This window comes from Hipposideros armiger, unplaced genomic scaffold, assembly GCF_001890085.2.
Source record: "Hipposideros armiger isolate ML-2016 unplaced genomic scaffold, ASM189008v1 scaffold_1566, whole genome shotgun sequence".
Classification (NCBI taxonomy): Eukaryota; Metazoa; Chordata; class Mammalia; order Chiroptera; family Hipposideridae; genus Hipposideros; species Hipposideros armiger.
This window is the reverse complement of record NW_017732916.1, coordinates 106814-124022: the sequence shown is the minus strand read 5'-3', so window position 1 is coordinate 124022 and position 17209 is coordinate 106814. Positions and strand designations below refer to the sequence as shown.

Below are 17209 nucleotides of genomic sequence, written 5' to 3'. Positions count from 1 at the left end.
AGAACATCAACCAATACAATATTCATTATGTTTTCTGTCGTGTCAATTCTCTATCTCATCAAAAGGGAAGAAGAGAGAACTCTGTGAACACTAACTTTTGAGGGTTAGGAAAAGGAAAAACAAAACAAAACAAAACAAAAAACTATAATTGAGACCAGAGGCCAAGGAGGCAGAAGAAAAACCAGAAGGGTGTGATGTACTACATTCAAAGCAGAGAGTGTTTCGGGGAGTATCGAGTGGCCAAATTACGATCCAGAGATCAAACACAGCAAGGACGGGAAGGCTACTGCCTGGCTTAACAGAAAAGCCACAAGAGATCTCAGCAAGAGAAAGTTTAGGTGAGGCCAGACTGTGATGGTTTGGGGAACAAATCTGTTTGAGGAATGGGGGAGACTTCCCTGAACTCTTAGGTGAGCAAGATTGGGCAAATCGGCCAAAATCACCTCAGCAAGAAGGGACCTTGTATGAAAAGGCAGAGATGAATGAAGATATGCCTTGGTAGGTTGACGAGGGTAAGGAAGTGAGAAGATTGTGCTGGTGGAGGAGACCAGAAAAGCAGAGCAGGGAGAGATTCTGTAAGAACGTGTTTCACTAAGGAATTTGTATATTATCCCACAATAGGCAGTCAAAAGACCCTTTTAGGCCAGGGCATGACTACCAAATTTTCATATTTTCAAGTAAAGAACAAGCCCCCTCTATCCAGCTATAGGAGTCATGTGACTCAATGTATGATCAGGTGTCCTCACATCCAACTAAAAGATGCACTGGTTTTAAAAATACATCTTTAAAACAATGTAAGAAGTAACTGAAAATTTTATTACCTGGAATCATTTCTATTGTGATTAAAAATCTTTTTTGCTGACAAGCAGACGTGCTTGAGACATAGGGCATTTGAAGGAAATGCCCAAGGGAACATTTCTCCAGAGAAGTAGAGCTATTTCTATGAGAAACCTTGACTTTTTGGGTTCAGCTGACATTTTCTATCTCATTCAACTGACAAAAGATTTTATAATTTAGCAAAGATTCACAATGACTATTCCTTGTGAAACTTTCAAGTACTTTCTTGAGGTCTTACGATCTTGAGAGAGTATGTATTGTGAAAGGACTAACTGAATTTACATCATTTCAATAATTTTTGGCACATGTTCGTAACTAGCATATATTTTCTGCAATATCAGAGCACCTACATTTTCAGTGTGTGGGGAAGACGAATTAAGAGAATTTTGCTGAGAGAAATCTACACCCTTCCTGGGAACATTTTCCGGTGTTTAATACATTTGAGGTTGCTTAACTTATTTCTCCTTTGATTTAATATCAGTGCTTCCTGTCCTACTTACTTGGAACAAAGAACACCTGCTCACTTTCACTAATACAATGCGCTTTTGTATACTGAGGGATTAGCATTAAATCTTCTGTCAACCCTATTGTCTGTGGGCTAAATTCAGTACCATTTATTTTGAAAGTTGGAAAGAATCCTGGAATTTACAATATGAAATTGATCAAACTCCCAACCCCTTACCAAGTGTGTACTTGGCCTGACAGATCTGCACCAAGTACATATTACTTTTGATAAGAAAGGTCTTTTTAAAAAAAAACCGAAAGAAACTGAGGGAAAAACAAAAGGAAAGTATTTACTTAATTAGATGCTTTTCTTGGCATTAGTTTGTTAAAAACTTTGAGTTTAATTAGAGATTAAAAACTTTATTTGCATCGCGGGGGTTAAGGAGGGGGCATGGAAAAGAAAAACCAAGGTGTGTAAAATATTTTCGAACTAATTTCTGACATCTCAGCAATGAACCATCATATAAGGGGCTCTTGAAATACATTTGGGAGAGTATGCTCCTTCAAGGCAGAAGCTATTCTGTGGTAAATAGAGTGATTTGTCTGTGGCTCAAAGAGTAATTTAAATCAGTACCTTTAATTAAGCCATTTTTTTCACTGTGGTTCCCTTCATATCTTACAGTAGACACTTACCAAGTATTTGTTGGTTGCTTGGTTAGTTGGTTGACTTAATGGATGGATGCTTAAAGAAATTTGAAATAAAAATGCAAACATAAAACTGTTACTTCCTTGAGTTAAAAAAGGAAAAAGGTTTGCCAACTTAAAGTACTGCCAAAATTTAAGAACAGAAAATGACAGTAGTAAATGCCAGAAATCATATGCCATTTATTTGCTAGTCTCTGAAAATTTATGAAGCTCTCTATCTTTCCATTTCTGGACTGTGATAGGCAGAATCAACCCCCAAGGATGCCTATGTCCTAAATTCCAAAAGCTATGAATATGTTACTTTCCATGGCGGAGGGGACTTGAGGTAGCAGATGGCATTAAGGTTGCTGATCAGCTGACTTTACAATACGAGATTATCCTAGATTGACCAGGTAGGCCAAGCACAATCACATGAGTTCTTAGGTATGGAAAAGGAAGACAGAGAGTGAGTGTTGGAATGATACGTGAGAAATACTGAACTGGCCACTGCTAGCTTTGGAAATAGAAGAGGGTTATGAGCCAAGGAATACAGGAAGCCTCCAGAAGACGGAAAAGGTAAACAAAAACAAAAACAAACAAACAAAAAAAATCATTCTCTCCTAGACCTTCCAGAAAGGAACACAATCCGTTTGACTTCTTGATTTTAGCCCCCTAAGGTTCATCTTGGACTTCTGACCTCTAGAACTGTAAAATGCCATAAGCTACTGTAAACCACTATATTTTTGGTAATTTGTTAGTTTCAATAGGAAACTAACACACAGACAATAAAAGGTGAGATTTCATCAAAAAAGAACACTAAAAGCTTAGATTTCATAATAAAAGAATACAATTCACCTTTTAAAGTTCTTCCCCTAAGTGTGTGATTCAAAGATATCTTTAATGTAGATTTTTGTCATTAGTTTTGTCTGCTTATTTTAACGAGATTTATGTGTGATTGTGTGATTATTTCTCTCACATTCCTAAAGCATTCTGCTTGTATGAAATCTTTTGACAATATTTTTCTCTTTGTGTTAATTAACTTGGACAAAGTTTTTATTTTCCTTATCATTAATCAAAAAGTTTTAAAAAAGATGAACAATGAGGCTGATTATTTTGGTTACTAGGATGAAGACCGTCATGCATATGAGTATATGTCTAACAAATTTCAAGTTCCATAGACCCCAATGATCAAGGGTTATTTCTTCTATGTCGAAGTCCTTCCTTGAAGATTTTGAAAGACACAGTCAAGTTTGTCACTATATTTTTCATGGCTCAATTAAAGATATTAGCTTTTAATCATCTCCATATATCAATTTTATTGCTCGTAAGGTATTGATTTCATACTTCATACTTGAAGCAATACATTCCATCACAGCTACATCTGTTTTTTAAGACTTATCTAGACAGGAAAACATCATTATTATTCTTGATCGATTTCCCTCAGCCATAAATTATGAATAGCGGTAACCTTTATATTTCCTTACCAACACAGTTTCTATTAGAGGACACTGCATGAGTAGCTTTATCATGTTTCTTTTTACTAACCTGGTGATAATAATGCCTGGATTTATAAAGAACCTTTCAACTTAGTGTCTCAGAGTGCTTTGTGAAATTTAAATTGATTTTCACATCACCTTTAAAAGTAGGCATTACTCTTATTATGCAAATAACTTGACAGTGAAGTTAAATGAATACCTAAGGAAAATTACTTCAAGGTAACAACAGACACTTTCAATTTTACATCCCCCTTCCTAAGCCAACACATTATTCCCTTAGTTGTTTCACTAACATTATAATAACTAATTTAGAGTTGTTCTCACTCTTTGGTTATTAAGTACTATGAGAATTCTTAGAACTAAGTGAAGATTATTTCTGTCAATCTGTAATATATGATAGTAGGATGGAAGGAGGGAGTTAGATATAATGTTTGAACTCGGATAACGTCAGCTGCACCCTTAAACTGAAGAGCATGAAATATGCAATTATAGCAAAACATTTTGGGACTGACTAATTTACAGATAAGTGTTGTTATTTATATTAAAAAACAAACTATCACCCTGAAGAGTGAAGGTGAATTCTTATTCTTCATTTGAATAAGAAATCTATGCAAGGTTTAATAATCATAACCTAACAATTTTCCAAAATGGTAAGATTCATGAAAATCTGAGTTTGTCATTCTACATGTATGCAAACTAGTCAGAAGTCATCTAAATAATGACAAAGGAAGACAGACAGGAAAGCATGAGGCTGAGAAAGAGTGGTGATATGTTTCACATGCTACAAAGAACTGAATTCAAGAAAAATATGTGAGGGCTGGCCGAGTGGTGCGATGGTTAAGAGCTGGTTTGGGACACCAGAAGGCCCCGGTTCGGATCCCACATATGAGGGCCAGTGACGCTGCCCTCTACAGCTAAGATGCTGAACAACAGCTCAACCTGGAGCTGGGCTGCCCTGAGTCGCTGGCGACGGCGTAGGCTGCAGCCCCTGTGGCAGTGGGTTGCCATGGGCTATCATATGTAGCCAGCAGCCAGCGTGAGCGGCCAGCAGCCGCGGTGAGCAGCCGTCCAGAAGCCGGCGACTGATGTGCCTCGCCCGGGAAGAGCGCAATGATGGTGCCAACTTGGGCCAGTGAAGCAACGTCCTCCACAACTAGACTGAAGAACAAAATGACAGCAACTTGTCTGTTCCCCTTCCCTCAATTCCTCAATAAAAATCTTTAAAAAAAAAAAAAAAGAAAGAAAAATATGTGACTAAGGGGTTTATTCATGTCCTCATGGCTATTACAGCTGAGCCCAAACAAGAACCAATGTCTTCTGGAAGCTGGCTTCAAGGCTTTCAGTTTGTGATACTCAACAAGTGCTTTGAAACACACTGTTAACAAAATGCAAAAACAAGCTGAAGCCGGGGAGAAAAGCATTTACAAATCTTATATCTAATGAAGACTACATAAGCAATATATTAGGGTCTTTCCAAACTCAAGAATAAGAAAACGAGCCACCCAATTGAAAATTGGGGAAAATATTTGAACAGATTCATCAAAGACAATGTACAGATAAAAATAAGCATGCAAAATGCTTAGGTCCAAAATGATTAGCACCAATTGATAGACAAGTGGAAATTATAACCATAATGAAATAGCCATACACACCTATTAGAAACAAGGGATTAGCACAGTGTATATGTCTAATATTTGTTCTGTCTGGGACAGAGACAGGCCTCTAACATTCTGAGGAAACTGAAATGTCAGCTTCTACCATAATCGCCCACACGGACCACTCAGGAAGGATGCCTATTTATAACTTGCTCACCCTCTTTCAGTGATGAGGAAGTCAGAAAATACTTTCCTCTACCTCCCCAGTGAGGATGCCAGCCAACTAACCCCTCAGAGAAGGTCTGAGGTAAACTCACCGAGGAACGACCGATGCATGTTATCAGACTCCTTGCCTTCAAAGTCAGACTTAGAAGGATAGTTCCCTCTACTACTTCATAGCATGTTATTCAGGAGCCACACATAATTAAGTGCTGCTGGAAGAAAATTATTTAGAAAGCATGTGTACCATGTATGACTTACTGCTGGCCTGTCACCTGTCTGTGGGCCCGCTTCCTGTCACTGGCTTGGCTTCTGAGATAGGACAACGAAATCACGTGCGGAATGGCTACACAAAAGGATTAAAGGAGGAAGGCGAACTTTCCTGGGATTATTAGTTTTGGAAAAGCTATAGTACTTGCTAGAACTACAGACATAAAAGTGTACTGTGTATGGTGAGTTAAATGAGACATATATAAAATGTAAATGACTTTCCATTCTATTTTTCACAAATGATATTAATTCACCGGCTAAAGTGGCAGGCAGCTAGTGCTATTTCAATAAAATTGAATATTACATTTTGCTTTCAAATTGAAAAAAAAATTCCTACGATTATGATTTCACTAGCAGCTTCCCTAATGCTTTTTGATTCATATGGAGATGAATCAAATTTATATAATGCTGGAAACTTTTTTTAAATCCTCAAATATAAATTTTATCTGTCTGAATAAAGGAAAGGTCTAAATGACTTATGAATTTAACTACATCATTATTTGTGAAAAATTAGGATGGTTAATTATCTAATAAAATATCTGTAGTCTAATACTGATCTATTACTTTGTATGTTGAAATAAGAAGTTCTATGATGACTGGGCCGGCCGAGTGGCGTGTTGGTTAAGAACTGGCTTGGGACGCCAGAGGGCCCCGGTTCGGATCCCACATATGAGGGCCAGTGACACTGCCCTCCACAGCTAAGATGCTGAACAACAGCTCAACATGGAGCTGGGCTGCCGTGAGTCGCCGATAACGGTGTAGGCTGCAGCCCCTGCTGCAGTGGGTTGCCATGGGCTACCGTGTGTAACCACCAGCCGCCATGAGCAGCCGTCCAGAAGCCGGAGACTGATCTGCCTCACCCAGGAAGAGCGCAATGATGGTGCCAACTTGGGCCAGTGAAGCAACGTCCTCCACAACTAGACTGAAGAACAAAAGGACAGCAACTTGTTTGTTCTCCTTCCCCCAATTCCCCAGCGCTGTTCCTATCCCCCAATTTCCCAATAAAAATCTTTTTTTTTTTTTTAAAAAAGGAAGTTCTATGAGGACTGCCTATCGACAGGCAATTAGACACATGTTTTGAACTCCGTGGGTCCTAAACAGTTATATGTATGGATGTATGGGGTATCCAGTTAAATACGCTGAATTTGGCTGAAATAATTAATGTGGCTCCTAAAAATTTTAACATAAATGAGAATTCTCTTACACAAAATTCAACTTAACCAGAACTATATAAATGAGAAAAAGTAAAAAGAATATACTCTAGAAACACAAGAGGGGCAAGAAAATTAGACTGACCTGTGAATTAGAGTTTCTAAGACAGTATTTCCCCCCAAGAAAACAGATGTTTAAACACACCTTGCTTCTCTCTTGTCAAATTTCAGAAACAAACAAAAATCATGTATATTCTGATAACTCCTCAGCTGGAGCACCTCTGACGCTTCATAAAGCACACAGAAGAAACAACTTGATGAGAAGGCAAATATATGGGCTAATGTTTACTTGCTACATTAAGATGTAACAAGCTGCCTGAAAGATAATAGTTCATTTTAATGGAATAATCAATTCGGCGAGGCTCATTTATCTTACTATTTAAAAAGTACCTGGAATTCACCACTACCTGCTGTTTCCATATAGTATTTGCATTTGTAAAACAAGCATAGTGACTGTCACTTGGAATCATTAGGTATAAACATCTCCGTAGTAAGAAATGTTCAACAGAAGTACAGATATTCCAACAGAGAGGAAAAAAGATGTGAGAAACACATGAAATGAAAACCTTATTTTCAAGAATATTAAGCGGCTGGCTGAGTGGCTCAGTTGGTTTAGAGCTCGCTCAAGAGTGCGAGCTCTGAGCAACAGGGTAGCCGGTTCAATTCCCAGGCCGAGCTGAGCTGCCGCTGACCTGCCAACAGGTGGCAGGATGGCTCAGCTAAAAAAAAAAAAAAAAAAAAGAATAAGAACATTACTACTCCCGAAATGATGAGCAAACTTTTAGCCTTTTTCTATCTTGACATATTATTTAAGAAAATTAGACAAAGAAAGTTGTTCTGGCCCCACTGCTCTGTAAAGGAAAACAGATTCTCTGATGCGTGTGCTTCTCCACCCTTGGGAGGAAGACAGGCCAGCAACCTCTCCCGTGTGTTGAGCTGGTACCCATGCCAGGAACGCAGAGTGTAGGAATAGACAATAGGTTATTTTTCTAACAACTGTCAGAAAGAATGTCTTCATAGCTACACTTTTAAAACTAAAAATGTATTTGGGTAGAAACTTTAAAAATTCATCTTGTACCCAAGAATACCATTGGGCAAGTTAAATAGCTACCCAGGAGTCAATAACTCCTTCTGCAAGACTCAATGAGAATTGTATTGTCCTCAGAAAAATGTCCTGTGGGATCATTATTTAGATCTTTTCATGGTTATATTAGGTAACCCTTGTTTTTAGAGTTTTTGGGGACAAAACCATCTTGATTATAATGAACTGTTGACTGGTCCACTATTTACCTGCCAGTACATACCCATAATAGGAAAAATAGCCAGTTCTGCCTCCAGGTATTCCCTTAGCACCTGGTAGAGGATTGGCCACCAATTCGGATGAGAAATGTCCATCTGCCACCCCCATTTCTATAAATAAGTATTGGCATCTGCCATCTACAAACAAAATCTGCATGTCAGCCACTTGCCAGAGAACACCACCTTCCACTGCCCGATGCCTATCTAAATTTGAGCTATCGTTTCACAAAACTATATGCCGGGATGCACTTTTTTCTTAACTTTATGAATCATTAGTTCTAAACCCTGCTGCACCTTAAAATCAGAGTACAGCCATTGTCAACCCTAGATGAATGTTAGTATCTCCTGAGAAGTGCTTAAAATACTCCTTCCTGGGGTCACTCCAAACCAACGAAAAAAGTGTGGGCCCTGAACGTGCATTGGCTCACATACTCCCTGAGGCGGTTCTTGCACAAACACGGAGTGGAGAAGCACCTACAGAAAAAAAAGTATACTAGCAGCCAGAGTGCACCCCTGTCACTGTATAAAATGACATAAAATATGTTAAATGGCTATGCAGAAAATGACTTCAGCTTAAAGAATATTTGGCTCCTGCTTTACGTTGTGAAACTAAACTGGCCCACACTCACACCATGGTTGTAAAACACTGTTGAATTTTCTCCTGTTATCAGGTATAGTATTTGATGATTACTTTAGGGCACAGACTTTGGGGCCAGAAAACCTGAGTTCAAATGCTGCTTTTTGTACTTCCTGAGGGGTGGTAACCTCTCCAATTCTCATTTTCCTTATCTAAACATGGAATGTCGCAATGATCCTTAAAGAGGACCAAGTGGGATTATGTTTGAAAAGTAAACAGTAACAGTAACCAGGAAACCAACACAGGGATAGAGAATTAGAACCAGAAATGACAACAGAGAGCTACTTCATCTTACTCAATTTACAGATAAGGGGTCTGAGGTCCAGAGAATAAAGCCTCCAGATCACACTTAACAAAGAGGCCACGCAACGACCCTTACTCAGTGTGGCAAAACTATCAAACAAGCCCGTTGGCGAGCTGCTCTGATGCAAACTGCTGTCTGATAGATTTGTTGTTGAAAATCTCTGTAATGACTGAACCTGTACTGTAGTTTCTTCAATCATTTACTACTTAGAATATTAACAAGAAGTTTTATCTTCTATTTCATTGAGTTACTTCTGAACACGGTAATCAGACGTATGCACTTACTATGATATATTCTAAGGACAAAAAAAGAAAAAGAAAAAAACTGCAAAGAAATACTGATGTTTACTTTGTAAGTTTGTTGATGTGGTACCGGTACGGGATTTCTGAAATGATTTTGTATGTATTATAAAACAGAAAATGAGAACATATAGTGATTCTGTAGGGAGCCTGTAAACTCATGATGGTTTTTTTTTTTTTTGGCTATATATTTCTTAACAAGAAGTGATAATACATAGAATGTTGTTTATAAATTCCAGTATACTGAAAGGAACCAGGGCTGATTACAGGCCTGGGGCAGGGAGAGTACAAGCTGTCTGTTAGCATCTCAAGTGCCAAAAAAACAAAGACTAATGGGATTATACTTAACTAACATCACCAATATCAGGGAAAAAATGTCACTATATGACTCTTAACAATGGGAAGCACAAAACACATCCTAGGTAATGCTCGTCCCCAAAATGTTAAACTTAATACTGAATCCAATCATGAAAAAAAACCAAAAAAAAAAAAAAAAACCAAGATAGATTGAGAATGAAAAACATTCTTCAAACTTCAAAAATAAGAGACGGGCATTGTAAAATAAAGGATGCTAGAATCATGACAATCAAATGCAATACACGGTCCTGGATTGTATTCTGGATGAAGAAGGACTCCAGCTTTTTATAGACATGGTGGGATAATTGGGGAACTCTGAGTGTTGACTATCACATGTTACTGAATCAACATTAAATTTCCTAAGTGTGATAACGGAATTGAAGTGATGTAAAACAACCAAAGTGTCCTTCCATAGATGACTGGATAAAGAAGTTGTATATATACACAGTGGAATACTATTCTGCCATAAGAAAAGATGAAATAGTGTCATTTGCAACAACATGGATGGAACTTGAGATTATTAGGCTAAGTGAAATAAGTCAGACAGAAAAAGTTGAGAACCATATGATCTCATTGATATGTGGTAATATAAAACTGCAAAAAAACCCAAAAGAACAAGAAAAAACAAATGAAGAAACAAAACTCATAGTCACGAACAATAGTTTAGTGGTTACCAGAGGGTATGGGTGGTGGTGGTAGAAAAAGGTAACAGGGATCAAATATATGGTGATGGAAGGAGAACTGACTCGGGGTGGTGAACACACAGTGTGATATATAGATGATGTATTACAGAATTGTACACTCGAAACCTATGTGACTTTACTAATCATTGTCACCCCAATAAACTTTAATTTAAAATAAGCATTAAAAAACGTTTCTTAGAAAATATATGTTGAAGCATTTTGCAACAATATTTAAAAGACTTCTTCATTATAAATCTTTTTAAAACCAAGCTTTGCATTCTGGAATAATTTAAGTTTCACAGAAAAGTTGCAAAAATATTATTGAAAGTTCCTGTATGCCTCTGACCGTTTCCCTGTAATTAATAGCATACATGACATTTGTTAAAACCATGAAACTGACATTGGGACCTTACTGTTAACTAAACCCCAGGCTCTGTTTGGATTCCGCCTGTTTTTCCATTAACATCCTCTTTCTAGTTCAAGATGAAATCCAGGACACTGCATTTACTTGTCATGTCTCCTTAGTCTCCATTGATCCATGACAGTTTCTCAGTCTTGTTTTTCAACACCTTGACAGTCTTGAAAAACACTGGCCAGCTATTCTGTACAATGTCCCCCAGTGTGGTTTTGCTGATGTTTTTCTCATAAGTAGACTGAGTTTATGTTGGGGTTTTGGAAAGAATACCAGAGGTGAAGCATGCCCTTCTCACAGCATCATATTCCCCAACAAGACAGCTACGTGGCATCACTGGTAGGGTTCACCTTCATCACTTGGTGGAGGCAGGGTTTGCAAGTTATTTTTTCCTCTTTGCTTGCTTAGGCGTGTTTCTTTTCCCATCACCCCTTTCAGTGCAGGTGTGTCATGCCTTTGTAATAAAATTAAGTTCCTTAGTCACAGTCTGCATTCCCTGCTGGGGTGCCCTTGACACCCCTGGTTGGTTGGTGTATGTGTTGAGGTGTGTGGGTGTGTGTGTGTGTGTGTGTGAGTGTGCATACATTAAAGCACATTCCTTGTGATGGGTGTCAGCAAATATACACATTCACGCATCCAACACCCAGTACCAGAAACAACACTCCTTCACCCTTCACGTTCCCAGCGCGCCCTTCTGTAGACAACCACTTCCCCCTTGGTCCATGCTTGGCAAACGCCCATCAGTATCCTGTCCCTATAGTTTTGCCCTTTCTACAACCTATCTTTTGGGGTTTGACTTCCTTTGCTTGCATTTGTCTCATCTCTGTTGCTGTGTGAATAAATAGCTTGTATCTTCTTACTGCTGAATAGAATTCCATTGCACGTATTCCACAGTTGGTTTATCAATCCCTCTGTTGAAGGGCATCTTATTGCTTCCAGCTTTTAGAAATTATAACTAAAGTTGTTATAAATACTCACGTGCAGGGCATAAATATTATAAACTGTTGAGTACATAGCTAGGAGGGCAATTGCTGAGTCATACAGTAAGTGTACATTTAACTTTATATAAGAAAATTGCAAGTTATATTCCAAATGGTTGTATTATTTTGCATTTCCACTGGGAAATAATAAGTTTCAGTTGCTTTGCATCCCTGTCAGCATTTGTTATTATTAGTTTTCTTGTATTTTAGAAACTTTAGTAGGTATACAGCAATTTGAAAGGCCCTGTTACTCAGCTTTCAAGTATATAAGGTACCCAAAATTTTCATTTTAAAAGTTCACTTTAAAAACTTTATAGACTGTGAATTTCAGATCACGTAAGGGCTTTTCCTTCAAATTAGAAAAACAAAAAAAAAGTTGTTACTGTTTCTAAGTATAAACGTGAAGAAACATACAAGAGACATTACCACCCAGAGATAATCACCAATTTCTTCTAATTGTGCATGTGCACACATGTGTTCAGGCAATAACATATCTGAAGACCTAACATTTAAAGCAGAATGAGTCTGTTATGTTTGAGGAACAGAAAGAAAACCAAGTGTGAGAGAAGAATGATAGTAAGCGAGGTGGTTACAATAGGCAACAGGAGATAAATTCGGAAAGAGGGATCTGTTCATGCACAGCAGGGTTCCTCATCGTTGTTTGTGGCTAAGTTATCAAGAGGCCTTATTAAAACAGACTGCAGACCCCTCGCCTCAAGAGTTGCTGACCCACCAGCTCTGCAGTGGGGCCTGAGGGTCTCCAAATGCTGCTGAAGCTACCGGTCAGGGTCTCACCTTGAGAACCCTCCTTAGGCATGCTACACTCTGACAAGGAGCCTGATTTTTATTTCTAATAAATGAGAAAACATTGAATGATTTTAAGGACAGAATAATGTGATTTGATTTGAATTTTAAATAGATCATAGTGGCTGAGGTGTGAGTGAAAGCTGGATCAGAGGGGAAGAGATGATAAACGGGAAAGTAGTAAGCAGCCTATTATAGAAGGATGTGTGAGAAATCATGGTATCCTGAATTAGGGTTGAGGAGGTGTTAAGATGTGGATGGATTCAGGATAAATTTAGAGAAAAGCTGACAGAATTTTCAAAAAATTGGGAATTAGAGTGAAGGAAGGAGAATTAAAGGAATGGTGTGATCATTGGCTTGACAACTCTGGAAGGCTTTATGGGGGTGCTAATCATTAGTTCTCCTCAAAAATATTTAGTTTGCAATATCTGTTAGTATACAATGAGAGGTAACAAGTATGCAGGTTGGATATACAAATCCGAAGCTCCAAGGAAGAGAAATAAAAGAACTGGAAGTCATTCATATGCCTGTGCAAATGATCCTTAGTCATGGGACCTATAAGATCAATGGTTCTCAAGCAGGGATGGTTTTGCACACCTTTCAGGGTACATTTGGCAACATTTTTGGAGACACTGGAGACATTTTTGATGGTCTTGACTTAAGGGTGGAGGGGAACAACTGGCGTTATTGACTGGAGGTCAGGGATGCCGCTAAAGACCATAAAATGCAAAGGAGAGCACCCAACAACGAAGAATTGTCCTGCTCAAAATATCAGTAGTGCTGAGCTTGAGAAACTCTTGTAGAGATAGACAAGTTGTCTTTCTTGTGTAAAGGGAGCGTAAGACCTTTCTCAGAAACATGTCTGATTGGAAAAGACGCCACTTACGTACCCAATTTAAAATTGCTTACATACATATTTGACCAGCTGAGAAATAAATTAAAAGTATCTTAAGAATTACATCATAGCATTAGGCTTAACCTGGCTGCTATTACTGAAGAATAGCTACAGAAGGGAATAAGGAAAAACAATGTAATAATAATTTATAAATCCATTCGCCTGTGTATAATTTCCAGGACTCTTCTGTTGGGTTATGCTCCCCGTACACCTTTGTTGAATGAATAAATGCACAAATACAGAAGCACATGAGTGAACGAATGGTGTGGTGCAGCTCTCTCAGGCATGAACAAGTACATGCAACAAGGAAACAGAAGAGAAGTCTGGGATGTGAGTGCAGACCCACCATCTCTGGAGTGTGAGCACTGATTCCTAAAATCTATAGCAAAGGAAAAACCCCAACTGTCTAAAGGATATATTGGGTTGTCAGAAAAGTCATGACATATTTTTTCTGTGTTTCATTGCAAAAATGTGTCATGACTTTTCCAACAACCCAATAGAAGAGGAAGAGGACTTGAAATGAATAGAAATCCCAACTTTGGAGAAAAAACATTCCAGTATACAGAATGAGCCCAGTATCCTTCAACATCTAGTATCACACAAGCTGCCGATCATCACCTGAAACTGTCAAGACAGAATTCCGAAGGCTGCATTCCGTGGACAATACCTGAGTGCAGTGTTCAGGACTGGGTAAGACAGAGCCACGCTGCAGACGATTTATACCCTACTCACTGGAACACATTTACTTCATAGACAGGATACATTTTTTTATACAGAGAGGTGTTATGATCACAAATCTACCCTAATTTTAATGCTATTACTGCTAGAAAAAGCTGAGTATAGTGAAGACATACCGGAATCAGAGGATAAATAGGTATATTCTAGGCATGAGGAAATGACTACAGAAAAATAATTCAATATTAAAAGATGGGTGAGGAAGACCTTCTTACAAGGAAAATGGGAGATGTGAGAGAGATAAATACACTTAAGAAATACCTGTAATTAGTTAAATTATAATAAACATGTTGAGCAGATGGTTTCAAATATAACAATGATGCTTTTAACCTGTGGACAGAGATGCTTTCATAAGAATTACCCTTCACCAAGAAGGGCAAGTTGGCCTGCACCATTCACACTCAGTGGCCAGTGGAGTACACACGTGAGAATGACTGAGTCACTGGCTATGATCCTGTACGTGTCCCTTACACACCCGAGGCCTGTCACGATACTTCCTTTGTTACTGAATATTATGTTTAATAAATTAGAGCTGTATGCTGGGTTCATGGGAAATCACAAATAAATTCTTTTGTGTAATTTGTGAACAGAAAGTTCACACAGTGTACACTGGCCCAGTTTAACTCGAATCAAAAGAAGTTAAGGGGTGACCAGTTAGCTCAGTTGGCTAGAGTGCGGTGCTGATAACACCAAGGTTTTCGGTTCAATTCCCACATGGGCCACTGTGAGCTGCGTCCTCCCTAAAGAGACAACTATGCCATTGTAGCATGAAAGCAATGTGTATCCAATGACCATGGCTGTTCCCCAATAAAATTTAAAAAGAAAGAAAAAAAAAAAGAAGTTCAAGTTGTGCAGCTTTGGACACACACAGCTGACCAGGACTCACCCTTCCCAGTTCCTTGTCCTCGAGGGCCAGGACGCCGGTACTTTCTGTGAAGAGTTTTACTTTAACCACAGGCCGAGGGTGTGTAGTGGTGAAATCTCCTTGAGTTCCCCATCTGCAATGAAGTAACAAAAATTTTCTTTGAAAAGCAGCATTGATTTTTTTTTTCCAGATCAATGTGTCTCCTTAGAAGTGACATTAAGAAGTACAGAATCTTTGGTGGCTCAATGCGATTTTTCGCTTTGCTTTGTTTCTGACAGATGGCTCAGTCAGGAAGGAAAAGAACAATAAGCTTTAGAGTTTATAATAATTATTCAGCTGTTCCAAAAATTAGCAGGGTCTAGTACAAAGCTAGTATGCAATTAGAATTTAGGTTAAGGTAAAGCATTACAGATGCAGCTATTAAAATCTATTAGTTTATTAACTGAAATACAAATTACAACATCATTTTTATGGATGGCTGGGGGAAACTGCTAAGGGTTTGTTTATGTAAGAAATAGCTCCTCAGAAAATTATTTTTGCATGCTGAGGATTTTACCTAACCTCCTCTTGAAAAGCCTTTACAAGATATTTTATTTACATTTTAAAAAGTGAAGTTAATTATCTCCAGCCTATTACGTTGCATGACTTTTTAAAGCTGCAGTCAAAGGGAACGAAGTAAGCTTCATAAAATTCAGTGTTTTTCCGATTGTTTCCCAGTGCACTCTCTTAGGAACGGGATACGTCTGCCGACATCTGGCTTTTCAAATCATCATCACAAAATCACATTTTTTTTGGCTTATCTTTTAATTAACAGCATCTCACTTTACCACACAACAATTCCTTCTAGTATATTTACAAACTTAACTGGCACACACCTGATATTAAAAAATCTTATCAATATTTCTCCTAACTCTGAGAGATCATAAGCATGAGATTCAGTACAGCATGAAGAAAGTGCCACTGAGAAAAACGTGCATAAGAAAAAGTGAGGTTGAACCAAGTAAAGATTTCTGTTAAAATAAGTCACCAAATACAAACACCAATTTCTTACACTGTCTTTAAAAAAATAATTTACCATTTTTATGGCACTATCTACACTTTATTTTCTAAACCTTATTCAGAAAGCTTGGGAAATAAAGAGAACTGAGGAAAAGCAAGTGTAGCAAAAAATGAACAAATAATTTGATGTCCCCCTCTCCTATCACAGCAGTTATATCATAATATGTGTAAAGCAGAGGCCATTTCAATGACTAAAGAAACTAGCATCCAGATACTGTTTGATCTTTTGAAATTAAAGTAGGTCTACGGCCATACCATCCTGAATGCACCCAATCTCGTCTGAAATTAAAGTCATATGCCAGAGGGAAGACAGACATTCAATTAGAATGGAAAAGCGGTGTAGTTTCTACCTTAGACTTTTTTTTTTAATAATTTTTTTTTTTTTTTAGCTGAGCCATCCTGCCACCTGTTGGCAGCTCAGTGCCTGCTCAGCTTGGGCCATGAATTGAACCAGTGACCCTGTTGCTCAGAGCTCACACTCTTGGGTGAGTTTTAACCAACTGAGCCACTCAGCTGGCCCTACTTTAGACTTTTGAACGGAGTTAGCAAAGCATCTTTTTGCCATTTCATACAATTAAAATGGCCCGAGATAAAGTAGAGCTAAAATGGGAATAAAAATAAAAATGGGTGGCAAAAGAAAGCAAAATAAGGAAGTAGAGAAAAGTTTTCAATTTAGTGTGTAGAATCTTAAAGCCTAGAATACAATCAGACAATCTGGATGACAACTCTAGAGTAGATTCCCATAACATATCTATTATTTGGAAAACTAACTCATGGAGACATTTTCATATATCTATATATCTATTTTATATTTCATCCATCCATCTATCTATCTATCTATCTATCTATCTATCTATCTATCTATCTATCTATCTATCTATCATCTATCTATATTCCGAAGAGTGTGTGTGTGTGTGTGTGTGTGTGTGTGTGTGTGTGTGTGTGTAGTATTCTCACGAGTACTTAGGAAAGAAAAGTACTCTCCATCGTTAGTACAATGTTGTGTATATGGTCATACAATCAAGCTTGTTAACTGTGCTGTTTAAATCTATTTTATTAATACTGATCTAGGAAATACTCTAAACCGCTAGTATAGTATCTGTAATACATAAGTGCAGAGAGAG

General features: G+C 38.0%; 1 protein-coding gene across 1 annotated transcript in view; it reads right to left on the bottom strand.

Moving 5' to 3' along the window:
- The window catches only part of LOC109377801 (calcium-dependent secretion activator 2-like), an 89376-nt gene that overhangs the window by 14294 nt on the left and 57873 nt on the right, over positions 1–17209 (bottom strand). Inside the window, exon 3 of the mRNA XM_019634266.1 lies at positions 15048–15159. Coding sequence (XP_019489811.1) covers positions 15048–15159 — 112 coding nt within the window. The remainder of the gene's footprint in view (positions 1–15047; positions 15160–17209) is intronic.